Source organism: Spermophilus citellus (genome assembly GCF_964194105.1).
Source record: "Spermophilus citellus genome assembly, chromosome: 19".
Taxonomy (NCBI): Eukaryota; Metazoa; Chordata; class Mammalia; order Rodentia; family Sciuridae; genus Spermophilus; species Spermophilus citellus.
In genome coordinates, this window is record NC_138201.1 from 15400223 (window position 1) to 15427166 (window position 26944).

The 26944-nt window shown below is 39.7% G+C and overlaps 2 protein-coding genes across 2 annotated transcripts in view; one reads left to right on the top strand and one right to left on the bottom strand.

The window, feature by feature from the left end:
* Positions 1-3412: 3412 nt before the first annotated feature.
* Positions 3413-22667, bottom strand: EMC3 (ER membrane protein complex subunit 3). Its single transcript, XM_081276023.1, has 8 exons — positions 22360-22667; positions 17117-17174; positions 16685-16778; positions 13152-13256; positions 12359-12440; positions 10762-10841; positions 9898-9980; positions 3413-4592 (listed from the first exon to the last, which is right to left on the bottom strand). The coding sequence occupies exons 1-8, from the start codon at positions 22512-22514 to the stop codon at positions 4464-4466; spliced, it is 786 nt and encodes a 261-aa protein (XP_081132149.1). The 5' UTR covers positions 22515-22667; the 3' UTR covers positions 3413-4463.
* A 121-nt stretch (positions 22668-22788) lies between these two features.
* FANCD2 (FA complementation group D2) overlaps positions 22789-26944 on the top strand; it is a 58869-nt gene continuing 54713 nt past the window's right edge. Inside the window, exons 1-2 of the mRNA XM_081276014.1 lie at positions 22789-22924; positions 24266-24349. Of these exons, the coding sequence (XP_081132140.1) occupies positions 24286-24349 (64 nt within the window). The 5' untranslated portion in view covers positions 22789-22924; positions 24266-24285. The remainder of the gene's footprint in view (positions 22925-24265; positions 24350-26944) is intronic.

The window sequence follows — 26944 nt, forward strand, 5'->3', positions numbered from 1 at the left end:
TTAACCCCTGAGCCACATCCTCAGCCTTTTTTTTTTTTTTAAAGAGAGAGTGAGAGAGGAGAGAGATAGAGAGAGAGAGAGAGAGAGAGAGAGAATTTTTAATATATTTTTTTTTAGTTCTCGGCGGACACAACATCTTTGTTGGTATGTGGTGCTGAGGATCCAACCGGGGCCGCACGCATGCCAGGTGAGCGCGCTACCGCTTGAGCCACATCCCCAGCCCCCTCAGCCCTTTTTTCTATTTAATTTTGAGACAGGGTCTCGCTAAGTTGTTAAGGCTGGGTTTGAATCTGTGATTCTCCTGCCTCAGCCTCCCAAGTTGGGATTACAGGTGTGCAGCATGGCACTCAGCTATTCAGTGTTTTTTTTCAGTAGACTCAAAGAGTTCTCATCTATCACCACATTATTATTATTTAAATTTTTCTTTTTTTTTTATTTCTAAAAAGGGCAACAGAGGCCATCGCCCATCCCTTTGCCCATCTCTCAAGACTGACTGACCCATATTCAACTGCTGTTCACATGGAACCCTTCTCCATTTTGGCCTTCAAAGTTGTCATTTGAAGATTTGCTGCTACCTCCAAGATCTGCACCTGTGGCAGCTCACAGGGCCACGCCCTAGGCTTCCAGGCTCACCACAGCGGCCCTCCTCCTCCTTTAGCAGGTCCACAGGTCTCCCTAACCTTGCCCCTGTCCATTGTGTTAGCTGGTCTGGGCCTATGCTCCAGCACCATCCATTTTCAGGGCTAGTTGATTCTGACATTCCTTAGCGGATTCCAACTTCCATGGCCCTCCTCCTCCTTTCGGGGCTAGTTGATTCTGCAGGTGAATTGATACACACTCCTTAGCGGATTTCAACTTCTATGGCCGCCCCCGTCCTCGTCCTTGTCCTCCTCCTCCCCTTCCCCCCCTTATTTTATTTGTTTATTTTTATGATCCAGGGCCTCAATGCATTCTAGGCAAGTGCTCTGCCACTGAGCTACAGCCCCAGCCCTATTATTATTTTTAATATTTATTTTTTAGTAGTATTTGGACACAATACCTTTATTTATTTTTATGTGGTGCTGAGGATTGAACCCAGGGCCTCACACACGCTAGATGAGTGCCCTACCACTGAGCCACAACCCCAGCCTTCACCACATTATTATTATTATTATTTTTGTGTGGCACTGGGGATCGAACAGGACCTCATATATGCTAGGTAAGACCACTGGGCCATGCCCCCAGCTCCTGTCACGTTCAGCTTTAGAACACTTCCTGTATCTGCTAGTTTACATCTGGAGTGTCCTCCAAAGGATTATGTGTTGAAGACCTGGTCACCAGCCTGTGGCTCTCTCAGGAGGTGGTAGACCCTTAAGAGGCGGAGCCTAGTTGGAGGAAGTTATATCATGGGGGGGGCGTGTCCTGGAAGAGGATATTAGAACCCTGGCACCTTCTTTTCTCTCTGCTTCCAGCTGCTGTGAGGTGAGTAACTTTGCTTCACTGCACACTCCCACTGTGATGTGCTGCCTTGCCACAGGCCCAAAAGCCACATGAAGTCAAACCTCCCAAACCGTGAGCCAAAACAAACCTCTTTTCTCCTTTCAAGTTGAATTTCTCAGGCACTTTGGCACAGCAATGGAAATCTGCCTAGTACATTACCTCCAACAAGAAAATCAAGACCCATTAGCAATTACTTCCCATTCTTCGTCCTCCAAACCCTGGCAACCACAAATCTACCGTGTATCTCTATGGATTTGCTAATTCAGGATGTTTCATAAAACATGGGAGGGGTTATGGGTGTGGTGCAGTGGTAGAGATGAGCTTAATGTGTGTGAGGCCCTGGGTTCCATCCCCAGCACTGCAAAAAAGAAAGGAAGAAAAGGGAGGAGTATGTGTGGTGTGAGGATTCACGGTTCATCTGTACAGTAGCGTCAGTACTTCATTTCCTTTTATTGCTGAATAATATTGTCATATGATGTACCATATTTTATTTATCCATTTATTAATTAATGGGTAGTTGGGCTGTTTCCCACTTGGTGACTTTATGAATAATGTTGCTATAGCTGGATGCCATCGTGCATGCCCGTAATCCCAGCAACTCAGGAGGTTGAGGCTGGAGGAGTTGGAGGTCAGCCTGGGCAATTTAGCAAGACCTTGTCTCAAAAATAAAAGGGACTGGGGGTGTAGTTCAGTGTAAAGTGCCCCTAGGTTCAATCCCCAATACCTGCCCCCTCCAAAATGCTGCTATGAATATTTGTATTTTTTGTTTTTAAAGAGAGAGTGAGAGAGGGGAGAGAGAGAGAGAGAATTTTTAATATTTATTTTTCAGTTCTCGGCGGACACAACATCTTTGTTGGTATGTGGTGCTGAGGATCGAACCCGGGCCGCACGCATGCCAGGCAAGCGCGCTACCGCTTGAGCCACATCCCCAGCCCTATTTGTATATTTTGTGTGGAATGTTTTCATTTGTTTTTACTAGTTGTCTATTGATAGGACGTTTATATTGTTGCCTTTCTCCCTTCTACTGTTTTTATTGTTTCCATAATCATTAGCACATGGCAATAACTGCCTCACATCTACTGCTTGGCATGTCTATTGGCAACACTGGTACAAGAGGTGTTCCAGTGGCATGCTATTAAAGGCAATAGCAAGTCCCTCTTTAATTTCTGTATTTAAAATTCACCCGGGAGGGATTTTTTTTTTTTTTTTTAATGGACCAATTTTGAGAGCCTCCATGTTTCTAGGTGAGCAGATGAACCGGCACATTGCTTAGCCACTTAGAACACTTACCCTTCAGCTTAAGATCAGGGAATACCCTGTCCATTTTGTCTATTTGCTAGCAGATCTGCTGGGTCACCTGGAAGTTTTGTTAGCTTTTAGAGGACTGCCAGACTTTTCCTAAGTGGCCACACTATGTGATCCCCTTTTGATGGATGGGGAGACTAAAGCCCAGAGAGGGGAGGTGTATTCATGCAGAGCCAGGCAAGGGCGAGTGTAGGAGCAGGCACTACTGCTCCAGGGGAACCCAAGGTCACCCCATTCTGATCTCTGGACCATCTCACTCTCACTTCAACACTCTGCACCCCTTTCCCTCAGTCCCTCCCAAAGGCTCCCTCCTCTACCACCATCAGGGTCAAGTCGCTTCTGAGATGACTCATGAACTCATCTGCCTCTGGCCTTAGATTCTCAAAGAGGTTCTGTGACCTTAAAAAAGGGTTTGTTATATAAGGTTTTGTTTTGTTTTGTGTGGGGGATGGAACCCAGGGCCTTGTGAATGCTAAGCTCATGCTCTAGGGCTGAGCTACACTCCCCAGCCCCCTCTCTGGGTTCTTTGTGGGCATGGGTCACATCTCTCACTGATACTCTCTCCAGCACAGGTCTCAGACACTCATAACTGGTGGCAGAAGCTGTCAGTGACCCACAGAGGCAACACTTTCACAGGCAAAGAAAAAACAGAACGGTTTAATTTGTAGAGTCAAGAGTCATTTGTTCTTGATTACAGTGCTCAACATGCAAATTACATCCATCTCTTGGTACAGAAATGGGTCTCTGCCATTTCCCTGGGACTGTTAATCTAGACAGAAAGATTCCTGGGCACCCTGATCAGCAGCTGCCTTCTCTCCCCTCTGACAGTGATATGTGAATTCTCTCCTGTCCAGAGTAACTGGGAAATGAGGTCTTTCGTTCAACTGAGTAGCCATTTACAGTACAGCACCATTGATTTGTCAATGGGTTTGATATATTCTGAAGTCTAGATCAAGAACTTATATTATTGAACCTGTCTTTGATAATCCCAAAGGCACTTGAGAAGCCGGCAGTGCCTCGGGGTCATTGATTTTCACTGGACAATGTTAAGACTTATCAAAGGTTGCTTATCAAAAGTCTGCCCTGGCCCTGGGTATTCACTCTGAACAAGGTTTGGACACATTTTCTGTGTCCTTCTGTAGGCTCAAAGTGAATAATACAGGGATATTCATTTTGCTCATCCATAGTTTCTAAAATTTGGGACGTGAAAAAGGGGTACTTTTGTAAAGTTAAAAATACTAACCAAAAAATTAAAGGTAAAATGCAGAGGGGAAGGTGCTTGGATCCCAAGAAAACAGGAGTTCACTGTGGTTAGAAGTCAGGCTGACTGAACATAATAACTAGTTATAATTGACAATGCTTCTTCGAAAGACTGAATTTTTGCTAAGTTTTTATATATTATCAGTAGCTTGAGTTTTCCCCTTTCTCTGACTGTCACTACTAGAGTCACCAGAAGGAAACTTTAAAACACTTTTTTAAATAGTGAATCGCTGGCATACTCCTCCTCTTTCCTCTAGTTTCCAACGTCAGGGGAACCCAGCTCAGACAAGAACGAGCCTTGCTGCACGCCCGCCAGCCCTTGCACCCTCCTTTTTATTCTCAGAGGCTCCAGCTCCAACGAAAGTTACAAGGTTAAATGCTACTCTTCTCTCCTGACACAGCTAATCCTGGTTCGGTCTTCAAAAAATAGATGTCTGTAATTCCTTTTTGAACATGCCTTCAAAGTGGAGGTCTTTGGCCATGAGTTCCTCTTCTACATCATCTAGTGCCCACTGGTGATCCGTCAGCTCCAGAGCTTCCCATTCTGTCTGTAAAGGAATAGAAGAACAGGGCAGGGAGAGAGGGGCTTGTTACTGACAGCTCTGGCTGACATGGAGGATTCTACCAGAAGCCGGCTGAGCTATTCACATGTGTAAGCTCACTGTGAGGTAGAGCTACTGCCCTCTCCCACCACTTCTATTTAGATTAGAAGACTCAGGCTAAGAAGGGTCACAATTTGTTCAGAGTCACTGGTATCAGTAACTGATGCAGCTGAGATTTAAATTTAGTGCCTATGACTCAAAAAAGTGCATACCCCTAAAGCTCATGGTCACTAAGCACCTACTATATGCCCTGCACTATCCTTGAGGAATATACAATAGTTTAGTGCTTTGTGATTCTGAGTCCTTGCCATCCTGGAGGGAATATCATTAAGGGGTTTAAAAACATTTCCTCTAACCTTATGTACAAATACATGACATTTCATTATGGTTTGTGTAAATCTAGTAATTTGCTACCAACTTCAACAATGGAAGAAAGAATGATACTATGAATCATAAAACTGCTTTGGAATATAATTATATTTACTTGCACGGAAGCTATTAATATTGAGCAAAACAACATTTGTTTCTTATATTCTACTTGTTAGAATACCTACTTTTGCCTTAGTGAGTTTTAAAAAATGATTCATGAATTTTTTAAAAATATGTATTTTTTTAGTTGTAGATGGACACAATATCTTTATTTTATTTATTTATTTTTTTATGTGGTGCTGAGGATCGAACTCAGGGCCTTGCACATGCGAGATGACTACCACTGAGCCGTAACCCCAGCCCCCTTCATGAAATTTTAATACAATGTTAGCAACACAAATGTTAGTGCATGGGTAGGTTTTTTTTTTCTTTTTCTTTTTTTACCTCCACATTTTCTATTGGTACACTGTAGTTGTAAATAATGGTGTAATTTGTTGTTACATGTTCATACATGCACACAATATTTGGGTGTGGTTTTTTGAGATAAAATTCATATGCTAGAAAATTCACCTTCTTAATGTATCCAAGGTGTGGTTTTTAATACATTCACAAATATGTACAAACATTTCCACTAATTTCAGAACACTTTTATCACCACAGAAAGAAACCCCACTCTAAATGCAGGCCAATCCCTATTACTCACTTCCTTCAATCCCCAGCAACAACCACATTATTTCCTGTATCTTCCAGTTCACTTATTCTGGAGATAACATGGCCTGTCCTTATTGTTTCCTTTTACTAAGCATGTTTTCAGGGTTTATTCCTGTTGTACTGTTTCAGCACCTCATTCATTTTATAGCTGAAAAATATTCCATCATATAGACAGTGTATATATACTCCAAAAATATTTCATTTTGTTTACCCATTCATCAGTTGATGAACATATTTGGATTATCTGTTTGCTTTCTAAAGTGGCTGCACTAGCAATGTGGGAGGGTTCCAATTTCTCCACACCCTAACCATTTGTTATTATCCATCTTTTTGACTGCAACCACCTGAGTGGGTGTGAAGCAGAATCTCAGTAATTATTTTTGCAGTACTGGGGATGGAACTCAGACCCTCACACATGCTATGCAAGGGTTCTACCACTGAGCTATACTCCAGCCCTTTTTTTTCTTTTTCAGGGCAACCAAGAGATCTTTATTGCAGTGGCATCTGATTAACAGGGAAGGGAGAGAGAGAGAGAGAGAGAGAGAGAGAGAGAGAGAAAGAAACAGGGTATGAGGAAAAAAAGAGAACAAATTGTGTGTGTGGGGGCTGGGGATGTGGCTCAAGCGGTAGCCCGCTCGCCTGGCATGCGTGCGGCCCGGGTTCGATCCTCAGCACCACATACCAACAAAGATGTTGTGTCCATGGAGAACTAAAAATAAATAAATAAATATTAAAAAATTCTCTCTCTCTCTCTCCTCTCTCACTCTCTCTTAAAAAAAAATTGTGTGTGTGTGTGAGAGAGAGTGGGGGTGGTGAGAGGAGAGAGAGGAGAGAGAGGGAGAGTGAGAGAGAGGGAGAGAGAGAGAGAGAGAGAGAGAGAGAGAGAGGAGAGAGCGCGCGAGCGAGCATGAGAGCTATATTCTAGTCCTTTTTATTTTTAGAAAGTTTATTTTATCTAAGAAATCAGTGCCTAGTCTAAGGTCACAAAGATTTAAGCCCATGTTTTATTTTTATTTTTTTGTGGTACTGGGGGGTGCTCTACCACTGAATTCTACCACCATCCTCATCCCTTTTTAAAGTTTTAAAAATTTTGAGACAGCATCTTATTAAGTTGCCCAGCTGGCCTTGAACTTAAGTCCTCATGCCTCCTGAGTTGCTGGGATTATGGTGTGCATCATTAAGCCTATGTTTAATGTTTTTTTTTAATGACTTTTATTTATTTAAACAAATGTTTTTGGGTTATTTCTTATGTGGTGCTGAGGCTCAAACCCAATGCCTCACATGTGCTAGGCAAGTGTTCTACCACTGAGCTGCAACTGCAGCACCCCCATGTTTAATTTTAAAATACCATAGTTGTATCTTTTATATTTAGGTCTTTGACCCATCAAACATACTTTTTGAACATTTAATATTTTTATTGGAATAAATAATATGTACAACATCAAGCCTGCCACTTTTAGCCATCAATCACATTCACGGTGTTTTATAACCATCTCCAGTATCTATTTCCAAAAACTTTTCATCCTCTGAATAGAAGCTCTGTTCCCAGTAGGCAATAAGCCCCACTGTCCCCTCTTCCCAGACTCTGGTAACTGCTAACCCACTTTTTATCTCTATGGATTTTCCTATTCCACATATTTCATGTGAGCAGAATCATACAACATTTGGGTCTCTGACCCATTTTGACTTAATTTTTGTGCATACTGTGAAGCATGCTTCCATCTTCATTCTTTTTTATGTAGAAATCATTTTCCTAGCACTATTTGTTCAAAAGACTATTCTTTCCTTCACAGAATTGTCTGGCATTGTGGCTAAAAATCAACAATTATATGTTAGTATCAAATGATCATAAATTTATTAAATCATAGCTATGCATTTATTTCAGAACTCTCAATTCTATTGCATTAATCTACGTGCCTGTCATTTTGCCATTACTTCAGAGTTTTGATTACTGTCTTTGTAGGTTTTTGAATCAGGAAGTATAAGTCCTCTAACTTGTTTTCTTTCAATTTTAGGCAATTTTGGGTGTCTTATATTTTCCTGTGATCTTCACAATGGTTTCTGTAAAAAAGGGAGGTAGATTTTGATAGGGATTGTGCTGAATCTGTAGGTCAATGCAGGGACTACTTCCATCTTAACATGATGTTCTTATCTATAAATATAAATGTCTATTCATTCTAATTTAGATCTTTAATTTCTTTTGGCAATGTTTCTGGAATTTTCAGGTATAAATTTTACATTTCTTTTGTTGGACTTATTCCTCTTTTTGAAATTATTATACATAGGTGGAATTTTTTTTCTTAATTCATTTTCAGATTCTTTGTTACCAATGTGTTGAAGTCCAGTTAATTTTTTTCTTTTTTCATTTAGAGACAAGAGTCTAAGTAAATTGCCCAGGCTGGTCTCAACCTCATGATCTTGCTACCTTATTACAATGCACCTGATTACATCTAGTTTGCATATATTGATTTTTTTAATGCATTAATTTTTTTTTTAATATAGTTGTAGTGCTGAGGATTGAACCCAGTGCCTCACAAATGCTGGGCAAGTGCTCTGCCACTGAGCTACAGCCCCAGCCCTGTATATTGATCTTGTATCCTAAAACTGCCAAACTCGTTTTTCAGCTCTGATGGTTATTTGTGGGTGTGTGTGGATTTCATCTGTAAAGAGAGGTAGTGTTACTGCCTGATTTATTTCTCCCATGCCCAGCTGTCCTGGCTAGAACATCCAGTACAATGTTGAATAGAAGTGGTAACAGAAGTGGCAGATATCCTTGTCTTGTTCTTGATCTTGGGAGAAAAGCTTCCAATCTTTCACCATTAAGTATGATAGTAGCTGTAGGGTTGTTGTTGTTTTTTAAATAGATGACCTTCATCAGGGTAAGAGTTTCCTTTTATTTTTAGCTTTTTTTTTTTTGCAGTGCTAGGGACTGAAAGTAGGGTATTTTTAGTTTTTATCATGGAAAATTAGTGAGGTTATATAGGATTTTATATAGGATTTTACAAATTCCAGAATCCTTTAATGAAAAGGCTTTAAAGTACTGACACTTTATGGATGCAGTGAATGAATGACTTATGATGCTGGGGATGGAAACCAGGGCCATTTGAATGCTAAACATGTTCTACCACCGAGCTACATCCTTTGTCCCTATGTATTTATTTATTTTTAATGCAATTTACACCTGATGTCTGCCAGGCTCAAGAAAGTTTAAAGTATCCCATATGTTACCTGGGGCCTTTGAAAGGATTGTTTTATAGCCTCATTTACAGTGTGGATTAAATTTGGGTGATCATTTAATACCAGTGAAAGTGCCAAGAATCTCCAATTTACTTAACAGACGATTCTGTCTCAGGAACAAAACACACATAAACTTTATTTTTCCTACTCTAAATTCAAACAATGAAACCACACTACATTTACTGCAGAGCTTTTCTTGTTGTTTGATATGGGGTGGGAGAGTGGGTCTCACTATGTTGCCCAGGCTGGCCTTGATTTCTTGGGCTCAAGCAATCCTCCTGCCTCAGCCTTCTGAGTACTGGGACTATAGGTATGGGACACTGTGCTTGGATTGAGAATTCATTTTTATTTTTTGTTTAATTTTTTTTCTTCTTTTCTCCTTTTGTTTTTTGAGAATTTATTTTTAAAGTATAATAATCCCCCCTTATCCCCAGATGATCTATGTTCCAAGTCCACCAGTGAGTGGATTCCCACGACTGCAAAGCAGTACTAAATCTACATATACTATTCTCCCTATACATACATAACCTCTGATTAAGTTTAATTTACAAATTAGGCACAGCAAGAGATTTAACCTGAATACTTAGTAACAAAAATAGACCAATCACAAGAATATGCTGTAATAGAAGATGTGAATATGATCTCTCATCTTCCATGAGGTGGGTTGTGTGTGATGTGGATGCACTGGACAAAGGGATGACTTGTGTCCTGGGCAGGATAAAAGAGGACAGAGTAAGATTTCATGACACTACTCAGAACAGTGCAGTTTGAAGACTGTGACGTGTTTATTTTTGGAATTTTCCACTGAATATTTTTGGATGCAGTTGACTGTGGTAACTGAAACTGTAAAAAAGTGAAACTGAGTAAGAGAGCACTGCTGGTTCTGGGAACCATTCAGGGCCTCAGTAAAGCTCTGGAAGACAATGAAGCTTACCTTGAAAGCTTTGTTGGTGTCTGCAGGCATGGCCATGGCTGCTCCGGTCATCTGCTCCTGCATCATTCGTGATTGGTCAGCGGCTGCAGTGTAAGACATGCCAATGTGAGTGCTGAGGCTCAGCAGGCACCCCTGCACCCTTGTAGAGGAATGAGCACTGTACCGCATTTAAGCTGCCTAGCGGTGGGTTCGAGAACTAGACAATTGGCCCTGTCACCCACTGGCTGTGTGATGCCAAGCAAGTCACTTTACCTCTCCTGAAAAATGGGGATGACAAGAGCTGGAAAACAGAAGGGAACTAAAGGAAGCTCCAAAGTTTATTTCAGACTTCAATAACAACGGCTACCAGATAATGAGCAACTACTATATGCCAGATTCTTTGCCAACTGCTTTGTGCATTCTTCCTTATCTACTCCTAATCACCCTGTAGTTAACTCCCAAGATCCCTATTTACAAGACAGCAAAAAAGACAGGATCAGCGCAGTTAAATAACTTGTCAAACGTCCCCACCATTATATGAGAACCAGAATTAGTACCGGCAAGGCCTCTAGTCAGTGAGCTAACTGAGCCATTCAGGCCTTCTTTAGTCTTCAGATTAATGGTCTTCATCACTGGTGCTGGATTCCCCAGGGGTGTCAGACTTGGGGAAACCAAAAATGATGTCCCAGTGATTGCCAGAGAAAATGAGATCTTCAGTTTGGGCCTAGGAATTTTGAATATGCTTTCAGAATATTGAATAAACTTAAGGAATGAAGCACCATATTTGAATGTGCTAATGAACAGTATAACCTATATTTTTCTTGCTCTAGCATGGATGAGTCATCTATTGAAGTTTTTGCTTATTGAACCTGATGTGCTTCTTACCATTATCTTGGCCCAGAATCAGAGAGTATATGCTCCGAAGCCCAAATACATTGAGAAAGTACCAGGATGCAGAACTCACCCTAGCAAAGCAAAGGTATTAATGAAGTTTAATTAATTTCAGGATTAATGAAGTTTACACGTTCATATCAGGCAAAGTTGTTTAGCATATGTAAGGAAATCACCCAGGATAGGCTTTATGCAGCCAAAGCACAACCAGAGAAGAAATATAGGTATTAAGACAGTCTGACCAATATAGAAGTATATTAAATAAAAAGTGAAAGAGTCCTCCTGTTTGGTATTCCATTCTTTAGAAAAAAATCACAAGGGTTGGTGTGTTCATGTGTTCTACACTTAGGAAGGATTAGAGGTGGCTTTCAAAGCTGAGGATGACAGCAACTGGGAAAGCATTCCAAGTTTGAATTTTATCACCAAGGCTTCCTTTATCTTAAGTTTCCCACCTTGCCACTGAAAAATAATTTGCATATGATAAAACTAAAGGGAATATGAAAAAATGATACATAAATGGAAAGGTTCTGTACTTCATTCCAATGCTTGGGTCACAGGAGTCTATTCTGGTCACTCCATCAGGTTGCAGGTAAGTAAATGATCTCTCTGTGTGCAATATTGCTGATCTATTTGCAATGGTAATTCTTCACTCAGGCTATAGTTTCCCCTCTGTCCTTGACAGTATCAGACACATACCTGCTCAGAAGCTTAGAAAAGATAAATAAGCTTTTCTTTAACCTATGGACCTATTGCTTAGCCCAAATGAGAGTGGAAGATCAGTTTAGTAGAATCATGCTGCTCATATGAAGTACAGCTTTTCTTCTATACTAGAGCTGTGCAGACCCAAGACACTATCAGCATCTGGTCTGCCCCACCCCTCCCACATAACCAGAGATGCCTCTGCTCAAACCCAGTGAATCCAATCATTGCTGGTGACCCCCATGGTCCATCCTCCTCTTCTTAATTGGTTCTTGCAGAAACCCATGGTGTTAATGGAAAGTGATGGAACATTTTGGGGCTTAGTCTTAAGTCATTGGGAGTGTGTCCTCAAACAGGACCGGGGGTGTTCTTCCTCTTTTCTCTTTCAGGACCTGACTACAATGTGAGTGTTTTATTCCATGATTTGCTTCACTACAAGACCAAAGCAATGGGGCCAATTGTTCATGGACTAAAACCTCTAAAACTATGAGCCAAAATAAATCTTTCTTCATAATAAGCTGATTATCTTGGGTTTTTGTTATGGTAACAGAAAACTAATACAAACATCCACTCATAAGCTCCAGGGCACTACTAAAAGATTGGCCTAACCAGAGTTCTTTGCTTAACCTTTCAATTTTTAAGGGGGTAAACACATCCACCCTTGTATTCCTAAGCCCTATGAAAAGAGACTGACATGTTCTCTTCTTTTGCAAGGCTTATGTAAAAACGGCTATAATCCAGCAGGGACATTTTGAGTGGCGTTTTAATGGGACAAAATGCAAAATTAAAAAAAAAACACCTATTCCCAGTGAAATATGCAAATTTGATCTTTAAGAGACACTGGTTTTAGATTTTTGGTTCGAGTTTTTATTAGATAAAAGAAAGTTCTTACCAGGATGCATCTAATGTGAGTAGCTCGATTCCTTGCTGTAGCATAGGCTTAAAACGAAGGGTCAGTGGAAATGGCACCTTGGCTGCAGAGAAGAAAGAGAAAGTTCACAACCACTCCAAGCTGTTTTTATTTTTAGAGCAGTCCAAGTGTGAATGCACAGCACATATTCTTTCCCTAAGGAGGTGAGAACTCTGAGCCACACAGCTTTTGGAAAATGATTTCCACAAGGAAATCCAGAAGGAAAAAAATAGTCAAGATGTTGCTGTGCTCTAGTTTTCCTGAATAATACCACTTTCTAGGTGGCTGAAGAAGCAAGAACTCAAACTGAGCTGTGACCTAAAATTCAGAAGAAATTTATATTGATCCATTAAACCCCGAGTGGAACAGATACACACAAAGACCTACATCACTAAGAAGCCACACTGATTAAAACCAAATCAAATAAAACTTACCCCAACACCTAGTAAATGAAGTAAAAAATAGAAGTAGGCTTCTCTCTATCCTATTAACTACAATACCTATCAGTTGTGGAGGTCAACTAGCAGGTCACTCATTTGATTCTCTATTAGTAAAAAAGCAACCACATATGAACTTAGGATTGGTTTGGAACAGGGTTGCCATAACATCACAGCAGATTAATTTTTTGTTGTTTTTCAAAGAATGTTCTTGGTTTCCATAAGAAAACATAAGATCTGTGATGTTAGGGTCTCAGTAACACTTGAATTTCTCTGAACAAGGACAGGAAAAAGAACACAATGATGTAAACATGAAGTCTGCAGGGTCTGTAACTTACTTGTAACAAAGCCTGAAAATGTCATGTTGATCCATCCACCAATAAGAATCATAGGGAGGACATTGGTGACATTCCCTTTCATCATGTCTGTGAGCATAGTGGGATCTAAAATAAAAGCATAGGAGACCACTAGGTTTTACCTCTGTTGACAAAGACCATCTCATTTTCTGTAATTTTTTTTTTTTTTTTTTTGGTGGTGCTGGGGATTGAACCCAGGGCCTTATGCATGCAAGGCAAGCACTCAACCAGCCCTCTTGTAAATTATTATTATTATTTTTTGGTGCACAGGGCCTTATGCATGCAAGGCACTCTACCAACTGAGCTATATCCCCAGCTCTCTTGTAAATTTTTAATATATTTAATGATTTGAGTAAGACGTGTTCATTGCTAAAAAATGCAAATAACAGAAATGTACGATAAGGATGGTTCCTCTCAGTCCACTCTCTAAACACTTTCAACTATTTGTAGCATATCTTTCATCTTTCAATTCACACACACATACTATATATATGTATATATTTTATATACATATATGTATATATTATATTACATATAGTCTTCTTTTAATTTTTAAAAATTTGTTCTAATTAGTTGTACATGACAATGAAATGCATGTTAACACATTGTACACAAATGGAGCACAATTTCTCATTCCTTCTCATTCCACCATACTATTCTGCTTCTTAATCATCCCCCCGACTTTTTCTTTTTTTTTAATTTGGCATTGGGGATTGAACTCAGAGGTGCTCTACCACTAAGCTACATCCCTACCCCTTTTCATTTTTTATCTTTGAAACAGGGTCTTACTAAGTTGCTCAGGGTGGCCTTGAACTTGCAATCCTGCCTCAGTCTCCCAAGTAGCTACAATTACAGGCATCTGCCACCATGCCTGACTTGTGCTTCTTCATCTTTTTTTTTTTTTGAGATTTTTTTTAATTTGTTTTTTTTTTATTCTTGGTTGTTCAAAACATTACATAGTTCTTGATATATCATATTTCACACTTTGATTCAAGTGGGTTATGAACTCCCATTTTTACCCCGTATACAGATTGCAGAATCACATCAGTTACACTTCCATTGATTTACATATTGACATACTCATGTCTGTTGTATTCTGCTGCCTTTCCTATCCTCTACTATCCCCCCTCTCCTCCCCTTCCCTCCCCTCTTCTCTCTCTACCCCCTCTACTGTAATTCATTCCTCCCCCTTGTATTATTTTTCCCTTTCCCCTCACTTCCTCTTGTATGTAATTTTGTATAACCCTGAGGGTCTCCTTCCATTTCCATGCAATTTTAATATTTATTATTATTATTTTTTTAGTTCTCGGCAGACACAACATCTTTGTTGGTATGTGGTGCTGAGGATCGAACCTGGGCCGCACGCATTCCAGGCGAGCGCGCTACCGCTTGAGCCACATCCCCAGCCCTCTTTATCTTTTAAAATGAATAATTTTGTGAAAGGGATTTCTCATGGGGATAATATCTATCCCTCAATATTTTCAGTGTTTAGGCAGATTCTACTATATGGTTGCACCATTTATTTTTTGATAGACCTACAGGTTGTTTCCAATTTTTTTTGAGACTAAACAATGCTGCCAACACCATCTTGTACATACTTGCACGTTTATGTAAGTATTTCTTTTCTTTTTCTTTTTTTTTGGGGGGGGGAGGGTATCGGGGATTGAACTCAGGGGCACTTGGCTACTGAGCCACATCCTCAGCCCTATTTTGTATTTTATTTAGAGACAGGGTCTCACTGAGTTGCTTAGTACCCCACAGTTGCTAAGGCTGGCTTTAAACTCGAGATTCTCCTATCTCAGCTTCCTGAGCTGCTGGGATTACAGGCATGAGCCACTGCCGCAGGCTATGTAAGTATTTCTGTAAGATAAATTCTTTAAAAAATTTCTGGATCAAGGGGTTCATATATTTAAAATTGACAGATGTTAGGACTTTGTGGCAGGGTGTGGTGGTGTATATTTGTAATCCCAAAGACTTGGTAGGCTGAGGCAGGAGGATAACAGGTTTGAGGGCAGCCTGGGCATCTTAGTAGGATCCTGTCTCAAAAAATAAAAAGGGCTGGGATGTAGGCCTGTGGTAGAGCACCCCTGGGTTCAATTTTTAGTACAAAATAATAAAAAAGATTAGAGGCTTGGAGTATAGCTCGGTGGTAGAGTGCTTGTGTAGCAGGTGCAAGACCCTAGGTTCAATGTGCAGCAATGCCACGCCCCCCAAACAAAACAAAAACAACAAAAACAAAAAGACATAAACCGTCAGGCTATCCTTCAAGGAGGCCCCACCATTTGATACTCTCACCAGTGATGAGAGGGCCTAATTTCCCTTGACCTTGACCATAGTGACTTTGGTCAATCTTTTAATCTTTGTCAATTTAATGAGTTATAAAAGGATATCTTGTTTTGTTTGTAGTATTTGGGCTAAACCCAGGGCCCCACTCATGCTAGGCAAGCACTCAACCATTGTGCCATACTCTGAACCCTTTTTTAAATTTTTTTTTTTTTTTAAATTTCAAGACAGAGTCTCCTTAAGTTATCCAGGCTGACCTTGTGATCAGGCTGCCTCAGCCTTCCAAGTAGCTAGGATTATAGGTGTGCACCACTGTGCCTGGTAACATCTTATTTATTTATTTTTTTAAATATATTTTTTAAAGAGAGAGAGAGAGAAAATTTTTTTAATATTTATTTTTCAGTTATCGGTGGACACAACATCTTTGTTTGTGTTGAGGATCGAACCCGGGCCGCACGCATGCCAGGCGAGCGCGCTACCGCTTGAGCCACATCCCCAGCCCAACATCTTATTTTTATTTGTCTTCTGTGGATTATTAGAGAAATCAAGTATATTTTCATATATACTTTTGTGGCTTGGAAGTTTTTTCCTAAATTGTGTTAATTCTAATACCTTATTCATGGGTTAAAAGAACTAGTTATCTCAAGAAATGAATACTGAAGTGAGAAAATAGTCAACAAAGAAAAATAAATTATTTTGTTTTACTTTACGTTGTATTTTTCATAAGGCAGAAGTTAGTGGAAGTCAGATATCTGTTGGAGCAGACATTGTAGGATGGACTAAGCAATCAGGTATGACCAAGAACTGGTTGCTACTGGGAGGGAGTCAGCTCCTCCTCATTTAGGCAGAAGCTGGGTAGCCATCTGTCAGCAATAGGATCTAGACAGTGGGTGGGAGCTGGGACTGGAAAGCAATCTCAACTGTGCTCCACAGAGCCATGGGTCTTGAGAACTAGCAACGAGGAGAGACCTAGGGACAACAGTGTTGGCTTCCTCACTTGATCAGCTTTTTAAAATTTGTTTTATAAACTGGGTTCCCAGGAGATTTATTTGAAAAAGAGAACTCCACTATATTAGATCTATATTAGATGATTTCTAAGGTCACTTACATTATTAGTTCCTATAATTTATTTAAATAAAACTACATCTGCCCTGCCTTCCCTCCTCCCCCTCTCACTCAGTACCCCATGTAAACTTTTTTTTTTTAAAGCAAGAGAAAAGGAATAAACATACCGGTCATAGGAGAAGGTGGCACTACCTTTCTTTTAGTTTTTTTGAAAAATCCATCCTCTGGGTTGTTGAAGTAATATTTTCGTGTCAAGAAAGACTAGTAGGAAAGAAAACGCTTTTTAAATCGAAGAACTGTGACATGGCAAGTTGTCAAGTGACTCCCCAGAGATTTGTTCAGAAGGGCCTTGGAATATGCTATTGCCCTCAGAGCTGGCATCCTACTTGGCAGGCGACCTGACACTTTAGCTGAGTCACATTTAAAAACAATTTCCTAAGAGTGAGGTCACAGTGACAGCAAACACCACTGGGCCACAGCTTAATTACTGAGTGGCCAATCTCCAGTTCTCCCCAAAGAGTCCCCTTATAAAACATTCAGATTATCTACTGCTCTCCACAGTCAATGGTGGAGCTTTTTAATAAAAGATAAGTAAGTACCTGTTTGGGAATGTATTTTCCATTTTCCCTGAGGACTCTGCTTCGAATTAGGACTTGGCTGAAAAACATGACCAAGACAATGAGATTTTTAAAAGTGAAACACTAGAAGAAAATGAGAGTATAAAGTAGAAGATCTGTCTAAACACGAGAGGACCTATTTGGCAACAGGTACATGTGGAACATTCAAGTATCCTAAAAACCAGCATGACATAGTTAACCTTACATTCAGGTTTTCAAAAGAGCAGTCTTCACAAGTGACTGTGGTTCTGTACACAGATTTCTAAGTCAGGCATATTTGGGATATCACAGTTTTTTTTTTTTTTAAATTTATAATGAGCCAAGAAGGAACTTTCTCTGAGGGAAAAGAGTAGCAGTTGGATGTTGTTCAGAAGATGTGGGGGCTGGAGGAGGGGAAAGGCATAAGATAAAAGAAGGGAAGAAATTCTTAATATGCACGGAGCAATGAGGACAGGTAGCCAAGTCCAGTAGTGCACACTTGTAATCCCAGCTATCTGGGATGCAATTTTGAGGTCATTTTGGGCAACTCAGCAAGACCCTGTCTCAAAATTTTAAAAAGTGAAAAGATCAGGTGTAGCTCAGTGGTAGAGCACATGCTTAGCCTGCACAAGGCACTGGGTTTAATCCCCAGCACTGGCAGTGGGAGTAGGGTGGGGGAGGGTGGTTGCATATTGTTGTGGGGGACACAGACAAGAAGAAATGAGAAGTCTCAAGAAGATTATTATCTGATTGACAACAAATAGAAATGCCACTCAGGGGCTGGGGATGTGGCTCAAGCAGTAGTGCGCGCGCCTGGCATGCGTGCGGCCCAGGTTTGATCCTCAGCACCACATACGAAGATGTTGTGTCCGCCAAAAACTAAATAAATATTAAAAAATTAAAAAAAAAGAAAGAAATGCCACTCAGGAGTCCAAGTATAAGTTCTTAATAAACAATGAATAAATGAAGCACTGGATGTAGAAAAATGAATGAAAAGTTAAGCTCTAGAGTTGGGTTCAAATTCTGTTTTTGCCATTTATTAGCTGAATATCTTGGCCAACTCACTTCAATTCTTTAATCCACCAGTCACATTCTGTAGAGTAACAAATTTATGCTTTCAATGAAAATATATTTCTTAAATTTCTAATTGTCAGATACTGTGTGAGGTGACATGAGCAACAGCGATCAAAACGCAAATATCTCATGATGGTATAATTCTAGTGGGAAATGCCAGGTGTGGTGGTGCACACCTGTAATTCCAGAGGCTCTGGAGGCTAACGCAGGAGGCTTGAATGAGGTCAGCCTCAACAACTTGTGAGACCCTGTCTCAAAAATAAAAAGGGGTGGAGACGTAACTCTCTACTAGAGCACCCCTGGGTTCAAACCCTAGTACTGCCCCAAACAAACAAATAAAACCAAAAAAGTCTGGTCGGAGAGAAAGAAATGAATCAAATAACCACATGAGCCAATGTGAAATTTGACTGTTATATTCTAGGAAGAGAGATGGATGGAGAATTCCCCCATTCTGGAAAGTTAAGGTATGAAAGAAAACCTTGCTGAGAATATAGGATTAGGTTGGAATCTTATATGGGAAAATGCTGGAGGGAATGTTATGGACATAGGCCCTGTTGCAGGAGTAAGTACTATGTCTCTGAGGACCATATGGAGAGAAAAGAGGACTATGTGGTGAAGAGAAGGCTAGAGAGGTGGGCAAGAGCTGGACTACACAAGGCCATGTGGATCCTATTTACTAAATCATGAAGAGCAAAAGTGAAACAATGGAGGGTTTTAAGCTGAGTCCTTTGTGTGTATTATCTCATTTAAAGCTGAGATCCATCACTATATTTTTCAAAGTTTATAAATCCTGTAAGAAGTTTTTAATTTTGTGTTTTTATTCTGATGAGTATCTAAAATAAGTCATTTACTGGTTGTAAAGATAAAGCTTTGGTAATCTGCAACTGAAAGATCTTTTCTTAGAATAAAACTTTAGTTTTTTTTAATATTTATTTTTTTAGTTGTAGTTGGATACAATACCTTTATTTGTTTTTATGTGGTGCTGAGGATTGAACCCAGGGCCTTGAGCTTGCTAGGAGAGCGCGCTACCACTGAGCTACAACCCCAGCCCAAAACTGAAGTTTCCTATTCTTGTTTTTTTGTTTTATAGTATGAGGGGATTGAACCCAGGGGTGCTTAACCACTGATTCAATCCCCAGCCCTTTTAATATTTTTAAATTTTGAGACAGGGTCTTGCTAAGTTGCTTAGGGCCTGGCTAAGTTGCTGGTTCAACTCTACTTCCTCTCAACTGTTTTATAATTAATATTAAAATTAGGTTTGAGAATCTAATTCCATTTTCTTTATGAGGGGGGCACAGTTTTTATGTTTATAAAATTTCTAAGCACCAAATAAACATATGGGAAATTGTACTTTATGAAGAATAATATACCACCTAAGAAACTAATGTAGTACTACCTTCTGTGATATTCATCTATATTAGCCATCTATTAACTGGTCCCAGTTAAAGTGATTTTTTAGTGAGGTGCATATATATGACTTCTGCATTATGCCTTATACAACAATTGTGCCCAAGCTCCTATGAAATATAAATTACCACAAATTACTTTTCTTTTATTTCTCCTGATTATTACAACTAGATCATAGTGTTGCTTTAAAAAAATAATTCCCCTGTGGGCTGAAGAATTAGTTCAGTGGTAGAGTGCTTGTCTAGCATGAGCAAGGGCCTGAATTCAATCCCCAGCACAAGAAGAATGAAACCAAAACCAACCAATCAACCAAACAAACCCAAACAAATTCATATTTAGATTGTACCAACTGTGAATTTCATTTTGGAGATGGAAAAAAAAAAAAAAAACAGCTGTGGGTCTGATACCATTTAGAACCACAGCTCTAAAATGACATAGTAAAAACCAGGATAGAAAACTGTGTCAGAATATCTATCGTAGCAGGAATGGTGGTTAAGAATCATCATAGTATCTGGTTAAAAAAAAAAAAAAAAGAATCATGATAGCAGGATCAGTGAACCAACCTAGGTTCAAGTACATGCACAATATTTTACAACTTTGGTTACTCTGGGAATGCTACTTAATTTCTCCAGGCTTCCTTTTCTTCAACTATTAAAATGGGTTTAGGATTACCTAACTCAGAACTATTGTAAGGATAAAATGAGAATAATTTCTAGGTATCATTGAATGCTAATTTTCTGAGCTCTCTCCACCCTGCATTTTTCTATAGGATTTCTTTTTGTGGTAAACTGACTTTTTCCCTCTCCTAATATTGGGATATTGGGGATTGAACTCAGGAGCATTCTACTGCTGAACAAAATCCTTAAAAATTAAAAAAAAAATTTTTAAGTTATAGATGTATACAATACCTTTATTTTATTTATTTTTATGTGGTTCTGAGGATTGAATCCAGTGCCTCACATGTGCTAGGTGAGTGTTCTACCACTGAGCCACAATGCCAGCCCTGTAAAAAAAACTTTTTTTAAAAAAATTTTGAGACAGTTTCAATAAGTTGGGCAGGCTGTGCTTGAACTTGTAATCCTCCTGCACCTGTCTTCACAGTGGCTGGGATTAAAGGTATTAGCTACCACATCTGGTTGTAAACTGACTTCTAAAGATTGGTTCCAGGAGGATGGCTCAGGTCAGTTCTGAAATTGATGTCACAAAAAAATAATCCAAGTGGCTAATTTGTAGTAAAATGGAAAGAGCCCTAGGCTTGGCAACCAGAAGATCTGGCTTAAAGTCCTGAATATTTTCATATGTGACCATGGAACCCCCTTAAGCTTCAGTTTCTATAAAATGGGAAAACAGTACCTACCTCATAGTTGCTCTGCGTTTTAAACAAGTACTTTAGCATAGTGCATGGTACAGAATAAATATTTAATAAATGTTTGCTTATTATTATTGTCAGCATAATTGGTAAGGACAACTGAAAATGATAAATTAGTTTCCCATACTTCAGTAGCACTTATACTATATGTACTTAATATTTTTAGATATCAACTTTTCTTCTGCCTGTATTAGTTTTTAAAAAAATATTTTAAGTTGTAGATGGACAAAATACTTTTATCTACTTATTTACTTATTAAAATGTTTTTTAGTTATAGGTAGACACAATTTATTTTACTTTATGTGGTGCTGAGGATCCAACCCAGTGCCTCACACATACCAGGCAAGTGCTCTACCACTGAGCCACAACCCAGCTCCTATAAAATTTCAGCAAACGGAAATCCAGTATGACTTGCCACAAAACAAAGCAATTTTAAAAATAAATACAATAAAATCAAAACAACATTAAATTTTCCCTAGATACTGTCATCTGTGGAAAACTCTTTAAAATTTTTTTTCTAGTTGTTGATAGACCTTTACTTTATTTATTTATATGTGGTGCTGAGAATGGAACCCAGTGCTTCACGCATGCCAGGCAAGTGCACTACTACTGAGCCGTAGCCCCAGCCCATCTGTGGAAACTTCTGAACCTGACGCTTGCTCTTTTTGTTAAAAAGAGATTCCTAAGTAATCAGGAGGGGTTAAAGATAGAGTACCACTTGATTAAGATGGTCTCTGAAAATAATCATAACAATTGGCTGAAAATTGTTATTTACTTTAATAGAAGGGCATGTGTCTGGATACCATCTAGAGCCATCTCAAATTTGTTTCTGCAAATACTAAATGAAAGAGTGTGGGGAGGAAGTTGCTTTCACTATAGGAGGGAAAATGATCTTTACAAATCCACACATCTCTAATGGCACTTTTACAGTTTGCAAAGCATTTTGTTTCTTAGCATCTCTGCTGATCATTACAGTAATTCAGTAAAATGCGATTATCTAATATTATCAAAGAATAAAAAGACCTGGCACTCCGTGGGCACTTTTCCTAAGGAAAGGATGGGATCGGACAGTTCATAGATAACCCCACTGAGAGTTGGCTACTAGCCTAACAATGTTAACAACGTGTTTTTTTTTTTTTTTTTTGAGCACTAATATGTCCCAGGCCCTATGATCAGGCTTTAAAGATGTCACCTAATTTAATCCCCATGTCTGTTCTATGAGGTAGGCACTGATATAGTTCTCATTTTAGAGACGACAAAAGTGAAATACAGGTAACGGCCAAGGTCACCTGCCAGCAGGGGCGCGATGAGAACTCAGGTAAACTGACAGAACTCCTGCACTTTCTTGCCCAAGGTCACGAGGAGTGAAGGCGGCCGGTTAGGGAAGGGTGCTGACCTGTCGGAGACTTGTTCCTGGGTCAGTTTCTTGTCGCTCTGCAAAAGGATGGACACATAGTGGCGGATCATGCCTACGAAGAAAGTGATGATAACGATGGGTAGGACCACCCAGAGGCGGATGTTGGAGTCGAGCAACAGCTCTGGCCCCGCCATCTTTTCTGAAAGCCGACTGCCAGCCGCAGGGAGTCGAGTTCCTCTTGGATTTCGCCTCCGGGCCTTCTAACGTTCCTCAACCTGGCTGGCCGGGGACTCCGCGACTGTCTTGATCCGCCGCTCACGGTTTCCAGCTGGGCCGCCGGGCGCCGACTTCCGGCGCGGAATTTTGACATCATTCAGCGGCGCGCCTCGGTAGCGTCAGAGCGACGTCGCGCCGGGCGGGAAAGTCGAAAGTGAGGGGCGGTGACGACTTCTGCCTGTTGAGTGGATCTGCAGTTGGCGTCGCTCGAGGCTTCGCGCCACTGGGGCCTAGTCCCTAGGTCCAGGCCGAGCCCGGCCTTTAGTCTGGGGCTCCGCGCCCGGAACCTGGCTTCCTCATCCGCCCTATCGTGGGGTAATTCCCTCAGGTACCTCCAGCGTCGTTACAGGGACGCTATCGCTCCCATCCCCCAAACCCGAATGGTCTGGTTTTAGTGACTGGCCTCATCCCCTCTTCCTTTAGACTTTTCTGGAAACGAGGTGGTGTCGCACGTGTTGAGGGTGTGTGCTCTAAAGTCGCAAGATCCTTAGTTGTCTTAGTTTTTCTATCTGCAAAATGGCCGACAATGGTTTTACAGTATTAAATGAGGTAATGGATAATATAGGATTAACACATCGTAAGTGTTAATCCTTTTTGGAAGCCATTGTTAAGTACTGGTGGTAGTTAATGTAGATTCCGGAGTCGGTCTGCTAGAGTTAGAATCCTGGACTATGGGAATAATAATTGTATTATTATTATTTTTATATTACTATTATAATTTATAATATATAATACAAATTTATATTATTATTACTATTATAATTCCTCACACAGATTTTTGTGAGGAATAAATGAATTATTAAATACAAACCACTTTAATAAAAAAAAGCCCGATAGGGCACCTAAAATACTGATAATTTATAACTGAGTTAAGCGGGTCGGCAGGCTGAGAAAGGAGCACCGCACGTTCAAAGCCAGCCTTGGCAATTTAGCGAGGCCGAAAGAAACTTAGCGAGATCTTGCCTCAAAAAAAAAAAAAAAAAAAAAAAAAGGCTGGGGATGTGGCTCAATCCCCTGGATTCAATCCCTGGTACAAAACAAAACAAGAAAAAAAGACTTTCTGGGGCTGGGAGCCTAGGTCAGTGGCAGAGCTCTTGCATACTGCATGAAGCCCTTGGGTTCCATCCTTAGCCCTTGGGGGTAGGGAGGACTTTCTCCGGGAAATTGTCCCTGCTTTTCTTCTCCACCTAGACTAAATTTCATTGTAAGCCTTCACTCAGAGTAACCTGTACTTCCTTTTATAGGATTTACCCAACTGAAGTTAAATGTATTAAGACTATTTGCCTTTATTCTGTAAACTCCCTCTGGGCAGCGTTTATGTCCATCTTGTTCACAGTTGTAACCCCAGCACCTAGCACAGTCCTTATATTGTATTGAATTAATGAGTTAAAGGACAGGTGTCTTGAATCTCAGAGGAAGAGCTGTGAATTTTCTCCTCCTAGGAAGTGTTCTAGTGAAAGAGGAAAGTAGGAAAACAAGTCTTGAAGAATTGCCCAAATATGGGAGTTGAAATGTGTTGAGCACCTGGGATAGAATTAGTATGAAGACTAAAATTCTTTTGGTTTTGGAAAGAACATTTATTTTTTTAAACTGTAATTTTGACTTATCAGAATTTTGCTTCTAGAGGATAACTTTTTTCCTGTCGTTTTACTCTTGTAAATTATTTAAGTGTGGAGAACTTCACTCAAAATGATTTCCAAAAGAACACTGTCAAAATCTGAGGATAAAGAGACCCTGATGGAAGATGCCTCCAGTACGTATTTGCCATTTATTGCTTTATTTCCTATAGGAAATGTATGAGACATTTAGTGATATGTAAAGTTTTTACTTTTCAAGTGCTAGGCATCATCATGGCCTAATAGATACAGCACAAAGAATCTAGTGTCAGGAGATCTGGGATAGAGTTCTATCTCTGTTTCCACATATAACTTCAGGCATACCCCTCTAAGCATCAGTGGCTACATTCATTAGAGGAATTTGTCTTATCTGTGGACTTCTGTACATTATCTCTGTGTTGGAACACAAAGAAAAGACAGTTCCCATCTTTTTAAAAAGCCTGGTCTTTTCTACCTTAAAAAAAAAGTTAAGGTAGCTATGGTAGTGATGTATAAAGGAAAGGTATGTGAAAGCAGAGGCAAAGAAATTGTTTAGAGCTTTGCCCAAATGAGAATGTGACTGACAAAGACCCTAGGAGTTTGGAAAAGAAGAGACTGAAAGTTCTTTTCATTTATTAAACTCATTTAAGGGCTGAAGTTGTGGCTTGGGCTGGGGTTGTGGCTCAGGCTGGGGTTGTGGCTCAGCGGTAGAGCACTGCCTTACACGTGCAGAACCCTGGGTTCGATCCTCAGCACCACATAAAAATAAATAAGTGAAATAAAGGTATTGTGTCCAACTACAACTAAAAAAATAAATATAAAAAGAATCATTTAAGGTTGTTCTAACTGATTGAAGTGTTCTTTCTTATTAGGGTATAGGAATTTAGGTCTGACTCATGGTCAAATACAACTGATGTTGATGAAAATGTTATTGACAATATTTAGAATTAAGAAATAAAATTTTAAGGCTAAAACCCTGTTAGTAGGGGCTGGGAATGTGGCTCAAGCGGTAGCGTGCTCGCCTGGCATGCGTGCGGCCCGGGTTCGATCCTCAGCACCACATACAAACAAATATGTTGTGTCCACCGAGAACTAAAATAAATAAATAAATAAATTCTCTCTCTCTCTCTCTCTCCCTCCCCCCCTCCTCTCTCTTTAAAAAAACAAACAAACAAACAAAAAAAACCCTGTTAGTAAAGGCTTGATTTAGGCTCTATCTGTTGGTGAAGGAATTGTAGAATACAGACAAATTGATAAAAAAATTGAAACTGAAGAAAAATAATATAAGAAGTTACTAAATGAAGATTTTGTACTTTCAAAATATTGTTCTCCAAAAGGGAAGAGACTTCTGAGTTAAATTTATGAGAAGGGACTTTGTTTTTTTTTGGTGTGGTGAGCAAACTGAATCTTTTCTGGTTACGCCGAAATTTATTTTTTTCTTTTGGGTTCAGGGATTCGACTCAGCAGTATTCAACCACTGAGCCACATTCCCAGCTCTATTTGTATTTTATTTTGAGACAGGGTCTCACTGAGTTGCTTAGCATCTTGCTTTTTGCTGAGGCTGGCTGTGAACTCGTGATCCTGTCGCCTTCTGAGCTGCTGGGATTATAGGTGTGCACCACTGTGCCTAGCCTAAATTTCTTTAAGGAAGGTAGTGAGTGGTCTTTGTTTCATTCTGTTTAAGGCTTTGTTGTTGTTGTTTTTTTTTTTTCTTCTTTGTTAGGAGGGATTAAACTCAGGGCCTATCCCCAGACCTTTTTCTTTTATTTTGAGACAGGGTCTTGCTAAATTGCTTAGGGCCTTGCTAATTTGCCAAAACTGCCTTCCAACTTTGGATTCTCGTGCCTCAGCCTCCCCACCCCCATAGCTGGAATTACAGGTGTGCACCACTGTGCCTGGCTTGTTACTTTTTATTGGTTGAAAACCTTGGGATGAAACCAATCTGTGCTTTGTATTAAAGATGTGATGTAGGAGAACCTGTTCCATTCTTGTTTTTATTTATTTATTTATTTATGCATTACAATTCTTAATACACCATTATACAATAATTTATCATGTCTCTGATTACATATAAGGTATGTTGATACCAAATTCACATCTGTATTTTGTATAATGATGAGGGTCTCCTTTCACCATCCATGCTATTCCCCTCCATTCTGTTTTTGTATACACACCATTGATTCTCAAATTTGGTGTACATCAGGATTACTACCTGAGGAGTTTGTAAAAAAAAAAAAAAAAATTAGACTCCTAGGTGCCATTCTCAAGATTTCACTCAGTAAGTTCTAGAATTTAGCCTGGGAATATGCATTTTAATAAGCTTCTCAGTGATTTCAAAACAGTGGTTTGACAATAACTTGAGAGAACTGACTGCTTTAGGTTTTGGGTGGAAAGCATTCTGTTTATTTTTGTTTCAAGTGGTACAATTTGATTTCTTCAAATGAAAACCTGGTAAATATAATTCTGTGTGCTGCTTGTTTTATTTTTCTATTTGGAAGTCACTATTGCTGACCATTGTTAGAGATAGTTCATTTCACTGTAGCACCAATTCTAGTCTTAATATTTCAGGAACACCCCAGATTTCCTCTCAAAGGTATTATTCCTGGATTTACATTTTAATCTTTTTTTTAATATATATATATTTTTAGGTGTAGATGGACACAACACAATGCGTTTATTTTTTTGTGGTGCTGAGGATCGAACCCGGGTCCCGCCCATGCTAGGCGAGCACTTTACTGCTGAGCCATAATTCC

What these genes read in the sequence shown, in the direction of transcription:
- EMC3 (XM_081276023.1), bottom strand. Translation starts at nt 22,514, where the DNA reads ATGGCGGGGCCAGAGCTGTTGCTCGACTCCAACATCCGCCTCTGGGTG. An exon ending in GCCACCTTCTCCTATGACCG is followed by an intron (nt 13,257 to 16,684) that starts GTATGTTTATTC and finishes CTTTTATTTTAG; the next exon opens with ATCCCACTATGCTCACAGAC. An exon ending in ATTTTCAGGCTTTGTTACAA is followed by an intron (nt 12,441 to 13,151) that starts GTAAGTTACAGA and finishes TCTTCTCTGCAG; the next exon opens with CCAAGGTGCCATTTCCACTG.